Consider the following 16,944-nt stretch of genomic DNA (forward strand, 5'->3'; position numbering starts at 1 on the left):
GAGTGCGTTGCCCGGTCTTGAAAGAGAATACCTCAATGTAGATTCGGTTGTTTCTTCTGAGAATGATGCAATATTATATTCAATTGAGTACTTGAACAGTTTGAACTTAGGTGGTGGCTACCCTCCTCACCGCTTACTTCTAAAGATTAATGCTCCTATCATGTTGCCCCGCAATTTGGACCCTCGACGAGGACTTTGTAATGGTACTAGATTGATATGCAAGCAATTTAACTCAAAGGTGATAGAAGCAGAAATCATTATAGATATAAACATTGGAGACATGGTCTTTATTCCCAAGATAACATTTATATCTACTATGCTTCAATTACCTTTGACATGAGAAGGAGATAATTTTTTGGTATGTCAATCAATAAGTCCCAAGGACAAACATTGAGTGTATTGAGACTTTATCTGGCCACACAAGTATTTACACATGGACAATTATATGTTGCTAAGTCACGTGTTAGATCATCTGATGCAGTGAAAGTGTGTGTAAAGTATATTGTGGAATATGAAAGCAGCATAGAAGGTTCAAATGAAGACTTCACAACCAATGTTGTTTACAAGGAGGTTTTGTAAATGACATGCATAAGAATGTATATGTAAATGGCAGTCTACAAATATTAGAGACTACATTTATACATATCTCTGTATCAATGAAGTAAGCATTTGAATGAAGAATGTTTGCAAAGATGTGACATGTGCAATCTATGTCTGCTTCTAGCTTGCTTTTATACGATGCCATTATTTTATTCCTTGCTTGGCTCAAGCTACTGAACAGACACACACACACACACACACACACACACACACACACACACACATAGAGAGCTTAAAGTCTTATGTAAATGATTAGTGTAGTGAGGGTTATATTTGATATCAGGGGTATATTGCTTAGGATGGATGTGGCAAGGAGATCATTTTCATTTGTTTATGGTGATGGACAAGATATTGAAGGTAAAATTTTTTAATGGTTGCTATAATATAGGTATTATTATTTTCTAAAATCTATTTAATATTCATGGCTTAATTGTAGACCCTCCATTTTGGAAAGGACAAGCAACAACATCTCTAATTATCGAACTATTAGAGAGCACCGATGTTTTACGGTCTATATAGAAACTTTCTTTTTATGTAGCTTTTTGCATTTTATTTGATAATTTTATATTGTTATCGATACATTCTTTTTACAACAGGGAATATCTTAATTTTTTAGAACCTAGATTATTGCTAGGTTTGTATGGTCGACACTTATAACGAGAGCTTTGGGCTCCTTGGAATTTACAATCTAAGATTGCGGATCAACTTCATGTACGTGTAATGTTTGTGGACTATGAAAAGCCTGATAAGTTAGATTTTTGGTGCATAGGCACATGATAATACATAATTTTTTGATTTGCTGTCTACAAGTCTGTTTAAATGCCGTTCGCCTCAAATATTGATCTACCAAATGACTTTTGTAAGGTTTTATCCTTATCCTTCTTTTTTTCTTTGAAAATTATATCTTCAATAGCTAATGTTTTTATCTTGAATATATTTTACCAGATGGAGGCGAGGAGTATAGGCTTCAAATGAGAGATAATCCAATTGCCCGAAGATTGTTTTAAAGCCGTATTCAGGTGTGTTAAGATTGTGAACATTTTGTTAGGTTGGAATGCTAGATGTATATTTATATGCCAAGTTTGGTGCTTTAGGAGCTTCTATATGGATATATATGGCAAGCATGATGTGTTTATATATAGGTTAGCAAGTTGAGGACCATGAGGTCCATCATGGGCTTCAAATATAAGGCTTATCTCTACTCACCCTCCAAAGATAGACGGTTTTTTAAAATATATAGAATTGACTGAAATTAGAAAGTGCAACACAACATACACACCCATGCGTGCCATCGCTTGCGCAATGAGAGCTTGAACTCGTGACCTTGGGACTCTTGGGCAACAATATTTCTCCATTGCACTAATTGGCGGTCGACAAAGACGAGCCTTTTGTTTTTATGCATGCAAGATTACTCTTGGCCGTCAAGGACGACTAGTAAAAAAAAAACTTCTCAAACCTAAGGAACCTTTTTGGGGCCTTAGTTAGTGTACTTTCGATTGAGCTCGGTGTTCGATTGATTTTCCTTTATTATCTATTAAGGAAGCTCAGCGATGGCGGGGCTTGGAGCTGCAATGCCGTTGGTCCATCCAACTCCTTACCTGGCTCCCACACCACCGCGCTTGCATGGCTCTCGCACGCGACACCTCCGGATACATGCTCGCTTGGATGCGTCCAGAAAGAACGGAAGCAAGCAAAGCGTCTACGAGGAGGACATCTACAACATAGATGAAGGCCCTGAATTGTCCACCAAAGAGGTATGTGGAGTAAAGCATCTGCCATTCATCACTTGTAGAATGTAAGGTACTCTTGTGTGATGGAATGGGGGGAAGTCGTTTGCATGCCCCGGTGGTTAGCTCACCACTTACCCTTGCCAAACTCTTCGAACACCGACATGTCACGTACAGCCCACACTTGATGCCGTGGACATACTACACCAATGCAAGTGCAAGGCCCTAAGACTTGACACTAAGTGGAACTTGTTTTTTGATTAACAAGGGGGCTTAGCGTAATATGTATGTACAAAGTGCATTTTATACAAAGTGCTTTTTGGGTGGGGAATGTTGGGATCAAGGTATTGCTGGTGTGTGTATGTGTGAACCACCTCCTAGACAGTGGGAGTGTAAGTGTCTTGTTTGTGTATGAACCACCTCTTAGAGGGGTGATAATAATATCTAGTTATTATATGTGTGCCTAACATAAGTAGTGATGTCAAGGCAACCTTTGTAACTTATAAAGGTGCGTGCACTTCATTGAAGAAATCAAGCAATAGTCACATAATTGAGTTGTGTACTTCACTCTCTCTCTAGCATTGTCTTCTCTGTCTAAACTCTCTTATTTCTGGTTGCTCCATAGCCATGGCTGCCTTCACCTTCAAGCCACCATAGCTCACCCCTATTTCAACATGGTGTCAAAGCTTCAGGTTGATACTGCCTGAAGTGTCCGAATTTTTGTACCCGTCCGTCCAGTCGCAAGCAATCCAGACATCCATAGTGAGTAGATCCATACCTGTCCGTGTATAGTACAGTCGCACTAATGTGCATCAGGTCCGACACTTAGGCACGACCAAGTGCCATGCTATCGCCTCATTACTAAATTACTAAAGTTTGCTTGGCTCAACTACAACCGTGGAGAGTTTCCCTGGTTAGCGCCGCTTGCGACACCTGCCGCTTGCTCTCAATGCTGTTGTGTGCATCGCCCTCGCACTATTGTTGCTCGCTTGTTCGCTGCCTTCATCTAGTGCAACCTCTTTCTCCCTGATGCAACCAATGAAGAAGAGCCCGGAACACAATAGGATCTATTTAGAGCAGAGAGGGCATATACCATCATTGCTCTTAGCTTGGGTGATAACTATTTGCATCACATATCTGATCTAGAATCACTTGTTGAAGCTTGTGCAAAACTTGATTTGCTTTTCAGTGCCAGTGCTAAAAGCTCAAAGCTATCTTTAAAGATCACTTTCTTTGAGTTGCAATTGAAGAAAGGAGAATCTCTTGCTGCACATGTCACAACTGAATGAGGAGTCTCATGACTCATCTAGCTGCAGTTCAATCTCCAGTAATTGAAGATGATGCCATGGCAGTGTGTCACATGCACTTTGCACTGTAGTGCATGGTGACAAGATGGCTCATCATCACTGCATCATTGCTCATCAGTAGGACCCTTTAGGATATGATTTTGTTGTATGCCGTGGCCCCATTGTAAGCCCAGTCCGGGACATGTCAAGCACGAGCTACGTAGGTCTTTCCTCAGCCATAGAGTGTCAGTCAGTCAGTCAGTCAGTCAAGTCCCTTAACCCACTCGAAGAGAATCATTCATGCATATAGAAGTTAGTGTAGAAGCCTTAGGGTTTGCATTAGGTCATGGTCTGCATTGCATGGAATTCATCTTATGTGCATGTGAACCTTCCCTTAGTCTTTATAAGCTTTAGCCATAGCTTTATAGCCCAGTTGGTAGCATTATAAGCATTATATTCAGCATTATTAACTCATTTAGCAAGTCGTGTAGCATTAGTAAACTAGCCGACTTGCTTCAGCCAGTCGACGAGCCTTGTTATTGCATATAAATACCTAGTGTTGCATTCTAGCATTCATTCATTCAAGCATTCAACAATCGAGTCATCAAGCGATCAATATCCAGGCTGAAGTGCATCATCCCTCTACTCATCTCTGTAGAAAATGCAGCACATCTTAGCCTGCATATTTAGCATCTCATCCTTTTCTTCTCCATCCTCCTGGGTGAAGGAAAACGAATGCATATACAGCACTTCCCAGCCATAGAACTGAAAGAAAGAGCATCATAGGTTGTAGGCCTAAAGCACAAACTGTAGAAGGTTGGAAATAGTTGATTATTACTGAAAATGAGCATGAGGGAAGCCCGTAGGTGCTTACAAGCATAAGAGACTGTTGATACAGTCAATGACCTCCAGTAGATATGCAAGAATGAGATGAAAAGTGAGGGGAAGGGTGAGAACCCTTATATATCCCTTTAGAGAGCTGGTTGGCTAGCTGTCTAGTTGAAACCGATCCCGTCAAGTGGGAATAGACTCCGTTGGACACCCACACGCATAATAGCACAACTTTGAAACCACAATTTGAAATGGACAACTTAATACAACTTGAAATTGAAATGAAATAAAATGAGATAAGTGGACACCAGCACTGGGGCCGGAACGGGCCGACCCCCCCCTCAATATATGATATATTTATTGGGAGTATTTAACAAATACAATGCTCCATGGGTTCCAAGAACCAGATGATGTCCATGTACAAATGAATACAGTACCAAACAAATAGCTCGAAGTAGATATTCGAAGTAGAACGACCACTAGCGTGGTCCAATCTCTACGGTCCTGTGCTTTCACTGGATTCCGCGGAGAGCGCCCAACTGGTGTTCCAGGACCACGCACAAACAGGCGCTCCCGTACTAACACCTGGCTCTCCCGATATCAGCACCTTTGGACCGAGGTTCTCCAATAGAGCTTGGACTACCCGGCACCGAACGGGTGTTGCCGTGGAGAGAGTCCCTTATCAAATTTATCACAAAATACTTTACTTAAATCTGAAGTTCACTTACTTGTGGATAGCAGATGGAGGACCAATATCCGAGGTATCGGTAGCTACTTGAGAGGGACACCAGATGTAACCTCTTGAAGAAGGAAGACGCCGCCTATGGAAAGGAGGCACAATCACCTACCAAGGAGATTTGCCACCTGCTGAGTAGAACACAGCCACCTTCTTGTGGAGGAGGGAAATAGAGTGGCACAGCCTGTGGAGTATGCAGCCGCCTGTAGATGTATAGCCGCCAGCAGCGATGGAGGAAATAGCACCACCCGAGAGCATGCGCTAGCTATATGCAGAGCACCGCCGCCTTTGAAATGGCTCAGCCGTCAGCAAGCGATGGAGCGCAGCAAAACTGAGGGTGATGGAGGCGCACCAAATCGTATGTTTTTAAGGGTGGTCGTGGAGCTTTTTTTTAATTAAGGTTGGAGAGGGAGTCACACGACTAGTGCTGGTTGGCTCCCCACGCTTGCATGTGGGCGGCCAGCTCTTTGGGGGTGTGGGTAGGTGACCATGCACCCACCCCCCCACACACACAACTAAAGTGTGGCTCCCCACCTTGGCCCCTAAGTGGGTGCCCACTTTTAAGTGTGTGAACATAAAACCTTATAAACCAAAGGGTTAGAATATGAAATATTAAAACAACATGTGCAATATACTTACCACCTGTTCACATGCACCAAAACTCGTCAGAAGACAGAGCAGACTTCACAGCTCACTGGCAGCGTCCCCGCTCAGTAAGTGACACGTCAAGCAGGCAAACACAAAAATACAAGTCATGCGAAAACAGTTTCAAACATGCAAAATATAAGTTCATGTGCAAATAGTATCATGGACATATCTCCCGTTCATGGAACAAGTACAAAATATCTGTCGGCACAAAAATGGCACGACGCAAAACATAAAAACCTGGTCTTCCTATGGAGTGACAGTCCCATAGGTAAGACACAGTTCCAGGCACGAGCCTCCCTATGGAGTGACAGTCCCATAGGTAAGACACGGCACGAATACTGGCTCTTCCATGGCGTGACAATCCCATGGATCGAACACAGTCCAGGTCATACATGGGTGGCACCAGTCTGGTTCTCGTCCATATGACACCATCCTGCTAACACACGGGTGGCACCAGTCTGGCTCCCGTCCATGTCAGCAAAATATTGGCCTCTTCACATGAGACACTGGCTTGGCCTCAAGTGAATGAGACACAAAAACTGGAGATGGACCAAATGGTCGGCCAATTGGTGACATCCCCCCGGGCTTCTAAAGAGTTGTCCTCAACTGAAAAGCCTCAAGATATGCCTGCAATAACTGTGGGTAGTCAACAAAATAGTCCTCATTTACCCATTTTGCATCAATAGGTAAATAATTCTTAAACTTCACAAGGTATCTCCTTGAAAGCTTTCCTGCAGGTAGCTTTCTCTCCTTGTGAAAAACAATCTGTTCTGGCTGGAGGATCTCCTCAAGCTCTTCAATCTCTGGCGGATCTTCTGTGTGACAGGCTCATTAGGATCTGGCCCCACATATTTCCGAAATAGACTCACATGAAATGCATTGTGAATCTTCCAGTGACTAGGCAAAGCAAGCCTGTATGACACTTCATTGATCTTCTGAATCACCTTGAAGGGTCCATAATAGCGAGGAGAAAGCTTAGGATATGATCCTTCTCGTCCTGGCCTCTTCCGAAGCCTAGCTTTCTCAAATTTCAGCAAAACCCAATCACCTTCTTTGACTTTCATGTCCCTTCTATGCTTGTCAGCAGCCATTTTATGCTTATTCTGAGATCTTGCAATGGCTGTCCGCACCTGTGCAAAGGATACATCCAAGTCACGAACATATTCATCAGCTGCAAAAATCTCATCCTTTGTACGAAGAATGGGTGGTAATACCACTCTCCCATAAATAATCTAGAACGGAGCCTTTCCCGTGGAAGCATGGATTGTATTGTTGTAGGCAAACTCAACAAGTGGAAGATACTTCTCCCATGCAGTCTTTTGATCTGCCACATAACACTTTAATAAATCCAACACGGCTGAATTTGCAGCTTCACTTTGGCCATCCGTTTGGGGATGATAAGCTGATGAAAACTCAAGTTTAGTACCCATATTATCAAATAAAGCCCTCCAAAAGAGGCTAGTAGTCCTGGGATCTCTATCCCCAACAATGGATTTAGGCATACCATGATGCTTGAAAATATTAGCAAGAAAAAGCTTTACCATATGATCAACTTTAATGGTTTTCTTGACGGGCAAGAAATGAGCTTGCTTGCTAAACCTGTCCACAATGGTCCAAATAGCATCATTCCCATGCTGGGATCTAGGCAAGTCCATAATGAAATCCATAGTAATACTTTCCCAAGGTTGCGAGGGAATAGGCAATGGCTGAAGCAAACCTGGAGGTTTTTGCTTGTCAAATTTCACCTTTTGGCAAGTAATGCATGCACGTACATAAGCCTCAATGTCTTTACGCATGGTTGGCCAAAAGAAATATCTTTGAATCATGCGTGTAGTAGGCATAATCCCTCTATGACCAGCATAAGGTGGAGTGTGACATTCGTCCATAACCTTTGGACGCAAATCCTTGACCACACATAGGCAATTATCCTTCATGAGATAACCCTCGTTGATAACATAAGAGGCATGTGAATGACCAGCCATCAAATCAGTCCATATATGGCAAAAATCAGCATCCAAATGATACAAATCTCGCATAGCAGATAAGTCTCCATGAGAGGCCACCGAGACTGCAGCTACATAAGGCCTCCTGGATAGTGCATCGGCCACCACATTTTTCTTTCCTCCTGGAGTATGCACAATCTGAAAATGAAACATGGAAAGAAAATTTGCCATTCTCATCTGCTTCTCTGAAAGCTTTGTTTGAGATAAAAAGTATCTCAAGCTTTGATGATCTGTCTTGACTACAAATTCAGCCCCAAGAAGATAATGTTTCCATATCTTTAAGGAGTGAATTACAGCCAAGAGCTCTTTCTCGTAGATATCCATATGAAGCTCAGCATCATGCAAACGACGGCTCTCGTATGCAACTGCATGCCTTTCTTGATTTAGGACAGCTCCTATGCAATCACCACAAGCATCACATTCAACTACGAATGATTTGTGCAAGTCAGGAACAATCAATCCTGGATGGACCACATATGATAGCATGCTTGAGCTGCAAGAAAGCATCCTATTTCTTTGAAGTCCATTTGAAAGCAGTTTTCTTCTTTGTGAGATCATGTAGAGGAGTGGCTATCATAGCAAAATGCCTTATGAAACGCCTTTAATACGAACATAATCCCAGAAAACTACGTACTTGATGTACGTTTTGCAATTCGGGCCAATTCCAAATGGTCTCTATCTTTGCAGGATCCATTGTAACTCCATCTTTGGATGCAATCAAGCTGAGCCATCAAGCTTATCCAAAATTTCATCAATTCGCGGAATTGGGAATCTGTTCTTGATGGTAAGCTTGTTCACAAAGCTCTATAGTCCACACACATGCGGAATGATCCGTCCTCCTTTTGAACAAGAAGCACAGGAGAGCAATAAGGTGAGGAACTGGGCTGAACCAAACCTTTCTCTAAAAGCTCGTTTACCTGCTGCATGATCTCTTGTTGTTGTGCGGCACTCACTCGATATGCGGGTTTGTTGGGTGGAGAACTACCTGGCACAAGATCTATACGATGATCTTCGGGCCTTTGGGGAGGTAATTCACCTGGCAATGTATCAGCAAAACAGTCGTTGAATGCATAAAGAAAATTCAGCCTATCATTAGACATAGCATCCACATTTTGATGATTTGGCACATGTCTATCACGAACAAAAACCAAGTACGCAGAAAGACTCTTTTTGATTGCTTTATTAATTTGGATGTGTGATACAAGTGGGATGGAATCCCCTTCTTTGCCAACATCAATAAAATGCATGCGGCCTTTATGCATAAAAGAAATCATATTGGACTTGTAGTCTTTGCGGGGCTCAAGCCTATGGTGCCACGGCTTGCCCAACAATACATCACATCCATTTAGTGGAGCAACTAGGAAATGTTCATTATCAAGGTAGCCCTGGATATGGATGCGCAACTTCCCTATCAATGGGGTAACCTGCACCTCTTTACCAATAAATGCAGCTTCGGCTTCAATCTGAGGTCCCATGTTCTCAACCTCAATACCGAATGCAGCTGCCGTTTGCATAGAGATGAAGTTATCGGCTGCACAGTCATCAAACATGAATAAGGCGGGCTGATCCTTGATTTGCCCCCAAGCCTTGCATACCATTCGCTCTTTTGCATCATGACTTGTATTTCCTTGCACATCAGGAACTGCATGTACATTAGCCTTGGTCTGCTTGTCCTCGTGCTTTGGTTTGCGATATGGGCATTGTCGAAACATGTGGTCTTTGCTACCACAAGAAAAGCATTTTCCGTCCTTGGCATATTGCTCTCTTTGCTCCGGGGTTGAGCCGAATTTGTTCTTTCTTGGGCCGTGATCTTTAGATGTGGTATTTTCAGCTTTACCACCCTTGTAGGTCTCCCGGAAGTTCTTTTTAGGTGGCTGTCCATCCTTTTGCAGATTTGGGATTGCAGATTTGGGACAGCCTTGTCTTTCCCCTTTGAACCTCCTTGATCCTGTTTAATCTTGAGCACCAATTGCTCCGTAGCAAGAGCAGAAGCTGTGAGCTGTTGCAAAGTATGTTTTGGTTGCAATTCAATGATATGCTGGTTGCAGTCTAGAGCGAAACTTCCTCTTTCTTTCATCCTCAGTGATTTGCATAAAGGGAGTTACTTCCAGCAATACTTTCCAGAACTTGTTAACATACTGTTGCACACTTTCATTATCTCTTTGCTCCAGCGTGTCCCACTTTTGAGTGAGAGTTTGCTCCGCATTTGGTGGCAAAAACTGAGCATAGAATCTATCCTTAAATTCCTTCCAGGTGCAAATGGGATCCTTGGTGATCTTTTCAGTGATCCACCAATGAGCAGCGGTCCCTTTCAAAAACATGCTAGCATGGCGTACTTTAGACTTTTCTGTGAAGTCCTCATCACTAAAAGCAATGTCGAACTGTGCCACAAATGCTAACACTTTAGAAGCATCATGTTCTCCATGAAAGACATCAAACTTAACAGATTTGTCACCTGCTTTAAATTCCTTGAGCTTTCTGGCATGAGGCTCATGGTCTTCTCTTTTTCTTTTCCCCTTATCCAACGGGGCAGCCCTATCTGCATGGGCTCCATGGGCCGTCATAGAAGTTTCATGAGGCACGGTGGCATGTGCTTCATGAACTTGAAACTCTGATGCATGTGACTTACCTGCATAAGGCATTGTCTCTCCATGAGACAGCTCAGAAGGCAAAATTCTTCTAGAAGCAGACCTGTCACCCTTACCATGGGATACATGTCTTGCATGCATGTGACTTTTATGCTCTCCATGAGCACTAGCATACATATATCTGTCAGGCTTTGTGCCTTGTGGAGAAGATGCATGTCGAGAGGTGACTGTCACCTCTTCCTTTTGCATAAAAGACTTAAGCCTTTGAGATGCAGGATCTCCATACTTCAAGCGAGGTGGATTTCTGAATTTCAGCTCTTCGTCGTCCCCCTCTTCGATGTCACCTTTGCGGAGAAGGTAGGCAAGTGCCAACTCCCTTGGCTTCTTGCCCACTTCCCGTGCCATGGACTCAAAAGTTACATCTACCATTGCATCAGCCTTCCTAGCTTCAATGGCGCTATGCACATGGGGATCCTCATGCAAAAATTTTAACTCTTGCTCTTGTGCCTGCAAAAGTTTTCTCATATGTTCCATTTCAGCCCTCATTGCATCAGGCTCTTGTTCAAGCATGACTGTCTTTCCTGGAGACAGTTGACCCTTTGATTCACTATCATTAACCCTTTCAAGGGGCTTGTGTCTTCCTCGCAGAGCATCAGAACCACGAGAGGCACTAGATGGACCCCTCGAATCAGGCACTTCCAAAGGGTTGCCTTGGCTGTCCATTGTGTTTAAGTGTGCTAAAAGTGGAGTGTCCAGTACACAGGTTCGTTTCCCCACTAGGAAGAGCGAAACAACCGTGCTCTGATACCAATGAAATCGATCCCGTCAAGTGGGAATAGACTCCGTTGGACACCCACACGCGTAATAGCACAACTTTGAAACCACAATTTGAAATGGACAACTTAATACAACTTGAAATTGAAATGAAATAAAATGAGATAAGTGGACACCAGCACTGGGGCCGGAACGGGCCGATCCCCCCCTCAATATATGATATATTTATTGGGAGTATTTAACAAATACAATGCTCCATGGGTTCCAAGAACCAGATGATGTCCATGTACAAATGAATACAGTACCAAACAAATAGCTTGAAGTAGATATTCGAAGCAGAACGACCACTAGCGTGGTCCAATCTCTACGGTCCTGTGCTTTCACTGGATTCTGCGGAGAGCGCCCAACTGGTGTTCCAGGACCACGCACAAACAGGCGCTCCCGTACTAACGCCTGGCTCTCCCGATCTCAGCACCTTTGGACCGAGGTTCTCCAATAGAGCTTGGACTACCCGGCACCAAACGGGTGTTGCCGTGGAGAGAGTCCCTTATCAAATTTATCACAAAATACTTTACTTAAATCTGAAATTCACTTACTTGTGGATAGTAGATGGAGGACCAATACCCGAGGTATCGGTAGCTACTTGAGAGGGACACCAGATGTAACCTCTTGAAGAAGGAAGACGCCGCCTATGGAAAGGAGGCACAATCACCTACCAAGGAGATTTGCCACCTGCTGAGTAGAACACAGCCACCTTCTTGTGGAGGAGGGAAATAGAGTAATAACCACCACTCTGAAGAGAAACCGCCTGGTTACAGAGTATAACTTGCTGGAGGTGAAGCACACAGTTGGCTGTATGAAGAGGCAACACAGCTTGTATGGAAAAGGCAGTCAGCCGCCTGTAGCAAATACAGTCGTCAGTTTGTGGTGTAGCCACCTGATGAATAGTAGGCGCCTGGCTGCAGTGAAGGAGAAGACACTGGCGCCTGCAGGAGATGGACAGCAGCGTATAGAACCGCCTGGCTGCTTCAGGTGGGGGCAGCCGCCTGTAGATAGTGGGCAGCCCTGCTGAAAGACAGGCACAGCCTGTGGAGTATGCAGCCGCCTGTAGATTTACAGCCGCCAGCAGCGATGGAGGAAATGGCACCACCCGAGAGCATGCGCCGGCTATATGCAGAGCACAGCCGCCTTTGAAATGGCTCAGCCGTCAGCAAGCGATGGAGCGCAGCAAAACTGAGGGTGATGGAGGCGCACCAAATCGTATGTTTTTAAGGGTGGTCGTGGAGCTTTTTTTTTATTAAGGTTGGAGAGGGAGTTATACGACTAGTGCTGGCTGGCTCCCCACTCTTGCATGTGGACGGCCAGCTCTCTGGGGGTGTGGGTAGGTGACCATGCACCCACCCCCACACACACACAACTAAAGTGTGGCTCCCCACCTTGACCCCTATGTGGGTGCCCACTTTTAAGTGAGTGTGAACATAAAACCTTATAAACCAAAGGGTTAGAATATGAAATATTAAAACAACATGTGCAATATACTTACCACCTGTTCACATGCACCAAAACTCGTCAGAAGACAAAGCAGACTTCACACTGGCAGGCGTCCCCGCATAGTAAGTGACACGTCAAACAGGCAAACACAAAAATACAAGTCATGCGAAAACAGTTTCAAACATGCAAAATATAAGTACATGTGCAAATAGTATCATGGACATATCTCCCGTTCATGGAACAAGTACAAAATATCTGTCGGCACAAAAATGGCACGACGTAAAACATAAAAACCTGGTCTTCCTATGGAGTGACAGTCCCATAGGTAAGACGCAGTTCCAGGCACGAGCCTCCCTATGGAGTGACAGTCCCATAGGTAAGACACGGCACCAATACTGGCTCTTCCATGGCATGACAATCCCATGGATCGAACACAGTCCAGGTCATACACAGGTGGCACCAGTCTGGCTCCCGTCCATACGACACCATCCTGCTAACACGGGTGGCACCAATCTGGCTCCCGTCCATGTCAGCAAAATACTGGCCTCTTCACATGAGACACCGGCCTGGCCTCAAGTGAACGAGACAAAAACTGGAGATGGACCAAATGGTCGGCCAATTGGTGACACTAGTAGCATAAAATGCTATAAAATGCCTTAAAAATGGTAGAAAAAACCTAAATAATATCTGCGAAATATGCTGATGTAGGGTCTCATAAAATGACCGGTACAAGCATGAAAAAAAGGTGATGTAGACCCTTTGGAGATGATATATTCCAACAAGAACAGTCTCCAATCAGCCCCTTTTCTCAGCCTTAGTTTGCAGCCTTCCTACAGCCCCTTGGAAGAGTGCATTGGCATTGAGATTGGTCATCGTTGGTGCTTCTACAATAGTGTGCGGTTAGCCCATCGTTTGGTCTTTCGAAGGTCTGGCGTTTGGCTACAGTCTCAAAGTTAGTCGTGGAGTCATTCTCTTCAAAGAAATAAAGTAAATACTCCTAGCAATAGGAGGGGGCCCTTCAGTGGGTAATTTGGGACCCAATAAGGTGTACAGATCTCTCTCTCTTTCTCTCTCTTAAAGTTTGAAGTGGTAAAGTGGATTGCTAAAGACTCACGAAACTTAGGATACAAAAGGTGGTGTGAGACTTTGTGTGATAGGATCCTTTCATCTACGCATAATTCTGCTACATGTTACATTGGTATCAGATTTAGCTTGTCCACACACACCGCATCCTAGCATGAGAGCATCCTTGGATGGTCAAACTTCGTTGCGGCACGACCATCGACTTTAGCAAAATATCTCGAGAGGAGAGTGCACACCATCAAGAAGACGTCTCTTTTGAAGGAGACCACACTCTTTCACCACTAGCAGATACCATAGCTATACTTAGAGCTCAGAACCAACTTCTCATGGAGCGTCTCCAACTCTTGGAGGCCACCGCAACAAAACCCACTCCACCAGCTACCCTCGACTTCATCTCTCTTTTCTTTCAAATGGAACAACAAAGATGAGAAGATGAGGCCAGACGGTGGGAAGAGAAAGCAGAAGCAAGAAAGCAAGAAAGCAACAAGAAAAAGCAGAAAGACGGGATTATGAGGAAGCTCAACGCAGGCTTGAAGAAGACAAGCGTCAGGTTGACCTTGCAGTTTGGGAGCACCAATGAGAGTTTGATCATGAGCGAATGTTACTTGAACACAAGGGGGAAAGGGAGGCTATGCATCTGTAGTTACAACATACCCTCTCTCTGTCCATAGGTGTCACTAGCCAGACTCCCGTAACATCAACGACCGTCATCTGGACTCAGCCAAAAACTTTAGGAAGGATGACGGTAAGTGTGATCATTCAAGTGTCAATCAATTTATTCATCAGTTTAATGCATATTTTCCTTTGGCTAAGCTGACAGATCCGCAAGATAAAGTCCACGTAGCGGCTCCCCACCTTACAGGCGAGGCACTCATGGGTGGCAGCATTGGTCTAGTTTACATTCAGACCCGACCGTAGGTGTAACAACTTTTCATTGGGACACCTTTGTCCATGACCTGAAGACCAGATTTCTCCCTCCCTAGTATATGACCAACCTGGCAGATGAGTTCTATGGACTCAATCAGAACGGGTCGCTCGTGCTTTAGTCTTTCGGTAAGGTTATTACTTTAGCACAACAATTAGGGTTATCTGAGTGGGCCAAAATGGATCATTTCATTCGTGGATTGGATCCTAACATTTGGTTCACAGTTCGCAACTATGAACCTAGCACATATGACCGGGCTTTGACTCTTGCTGAGAATGAAGAAATGAAGATGAACGGAGGCAAGCGAAAACAACCGCAGTCTAATACCAAAACCCAGCAGCAACAGTCTTCTTTGCAGTCGAGGAAGGGTACTCCGTCTTCTAAAGATGCTAAGAGGGACAATAGTTCTAGCTCTAGATTAGGGGGTAAGGAATCCAAGCCTAAGAAAACCCCCCAGGAAAAGGCTAAAGCAGGTATCATTGGAGACTATCTTCCTCCAGAGGAGCAAAGGAGGTACTTTCACGTTTCAGTGTTGAAACGTTTCATGTGCACATTGAAACCATATTGTTTCATGTGGGGAAAAAGGTTGTGATTTTGTGTGCTTTTTAGCTTTTACAATTCTTTCTCTTTCCTTCTTTCATCCTATTTGTCCTTTTCTCTTCTCTTTTGTATATCTTCTTTGTTTACCGATGATAAATATACTAATATCATCTTATAACTATTGGCCAGTACCTTCACATTTTATGCATATGATCGTTTCGGTCCAACATTTCATTGTTCACCTACCTAGTGTTGAAACGTTCTGTTCCAAAATAAATCGTTTCAACATCGTTTTGTTTCGATAGTGAAACGTTTCGCGGTGACCTTGCTCCGTACCCACATATCTCAAAACGCACAACAATTTTCTTTTCAGGTTCAAAAGGCCTCATTCCAGTGAGATTTCCTTGTCTCACTCAAATGGGGGAGGAACAGTTTTTCTGAGCCTGTCATGATTCGTGGGGATAGGAGCATTCTGGGCATTCCCTTGATTTCTCATCTCCAAGCCCGACGAGCTATCCAGAAGGGAGCGGAAGGAGCATTGATTTATGTTTGTGCTCAGACAGCTTCTATCTCATCGATAGCTTCTATCTCATCTGCTATCTCATCGATAGCAGATGTCTCATCTTCATCTTCAGTCCCTTAGTTGGCAGATCTCCTTTCTCGACATCACGACATTATGCTTAAGGACGATCTCCCATCCAGTCTCCCACCCTCTTGTCTTGAGGATCAGCATATCGATTTGGTCCCTGGAGGAGAACCTCCTAGGCTCTAGCAAGTTTCCCTATTGTCTTTCCACAACTTTAGAGAGCGAGCTGGAAAAGCAGTTAATGATCACAATGCCCAAACATTGGAAGCCTTTTCTTTATGTATAGGTTTTCACAGTCAAAACAAACCACCAAGTACTTAAGTGGCTCCAGACGATGCCAAGTGCCCAGTGGATTTATTGGCAAGCTAGATGGTGTCAGATCTTCCAACAGTTTGGAGGAATGATCAAGTACATCCCTGGTAAGCATAACCCAGTGGGGTTAATGCTCTTAGTAGAAAGACCAGCATCTAGATCATTTAGAAGTCTACCATTTTTGAGATCTTTGGAAAAGACTTGGATAGCATGAAAGATTAGTATGTTGATTTCGCTGAGTTTGGTACTCGATACAATTTGGTCCTCAATTCTCAGCCTGGCCATTATTCAGTGCACAGACAGGCATATAAGTCTAGACGAGATGTCCACTTCAAAGAAGGGGGTTGGGTCTATTTGTGTATCATGAATCAGAGATTTTAATAAGTGGTCAAGCGTTGTTCCAAGCTTTCTTTCCGTAGTTTTGGACCTTTTCCTATAGTTAAGAAGCTAAGTGATTTCTCCATGAAGTTAAAGTTGCCTAACAGTTGGACGATGCATGATGTTTTCCATGTTTCTTGGCTAAAACCGTATATTGGACTAGAAGTTTTTGATGTTTTAGATGAACATCAGCCAGACGTGGTTGACGAAGTAGAAGTCATTGAGCTTGAGTAGATCCTTCTTCATCGTTGGAAGCATGGTTCCGGTCGAAGACTCCGTCAGTTCTACACGAAGTTCCGAGATCAAGGTACCCACGAAGCAATTTGGCTAGACGAGTTCTTTCGAGAGTACCCCCAGTTGTTGGCAGACTACTTGGAAGCCATGAATCTGCTGCCAAGCTAAGCAGGAGGGAATGTCATATGCACTCTGCACTGTA

General features: G+C 43.9%; 1 protein-coding gene across 2 annotated transcripts in view; it reads left to right on the top strand.

The window, feature by feature from the left end:
* The first annotated feature begins 1,982 nt into the window (after positions 1 to 1,982).
* The window catches only part of LOC147637665 (methyltransferase), a 97,943-nt gene continuing 82,981 nt past the window's right edge, over positions 1,983 to 16,944 (top strand). For both annotated transcript variants that reach the window (XM_086799493.1, XM_086799494.1), the window contains exon 1: positions 1,983 to 2,354. In XM_086799493.1, the coding sequence (XP_086655619.1) occupies positions 2,151 to 2,354 (204 nt within the window). In that variant the 5' untranslated portion in view covers positions 1,983 to 2,150. The remainder of the gene's footprint in view (positions 2,355 to 16,944) is intronic.

Source organism: Cibotium barometz, chromosome 6, assembly GCF_041138505.1.
Source record: "Cibotium barometz isolate CiBa-2024 chromosome 6, ASM4113850v1, whole genome shotgun sequence".
Lineage (NCBI taxonomy): Eukaryota > Viridiplantae > Streptophyta > Polypodiopsida > Cyatheales > Cibotiaceae > Cibotium > Cibotium barometz.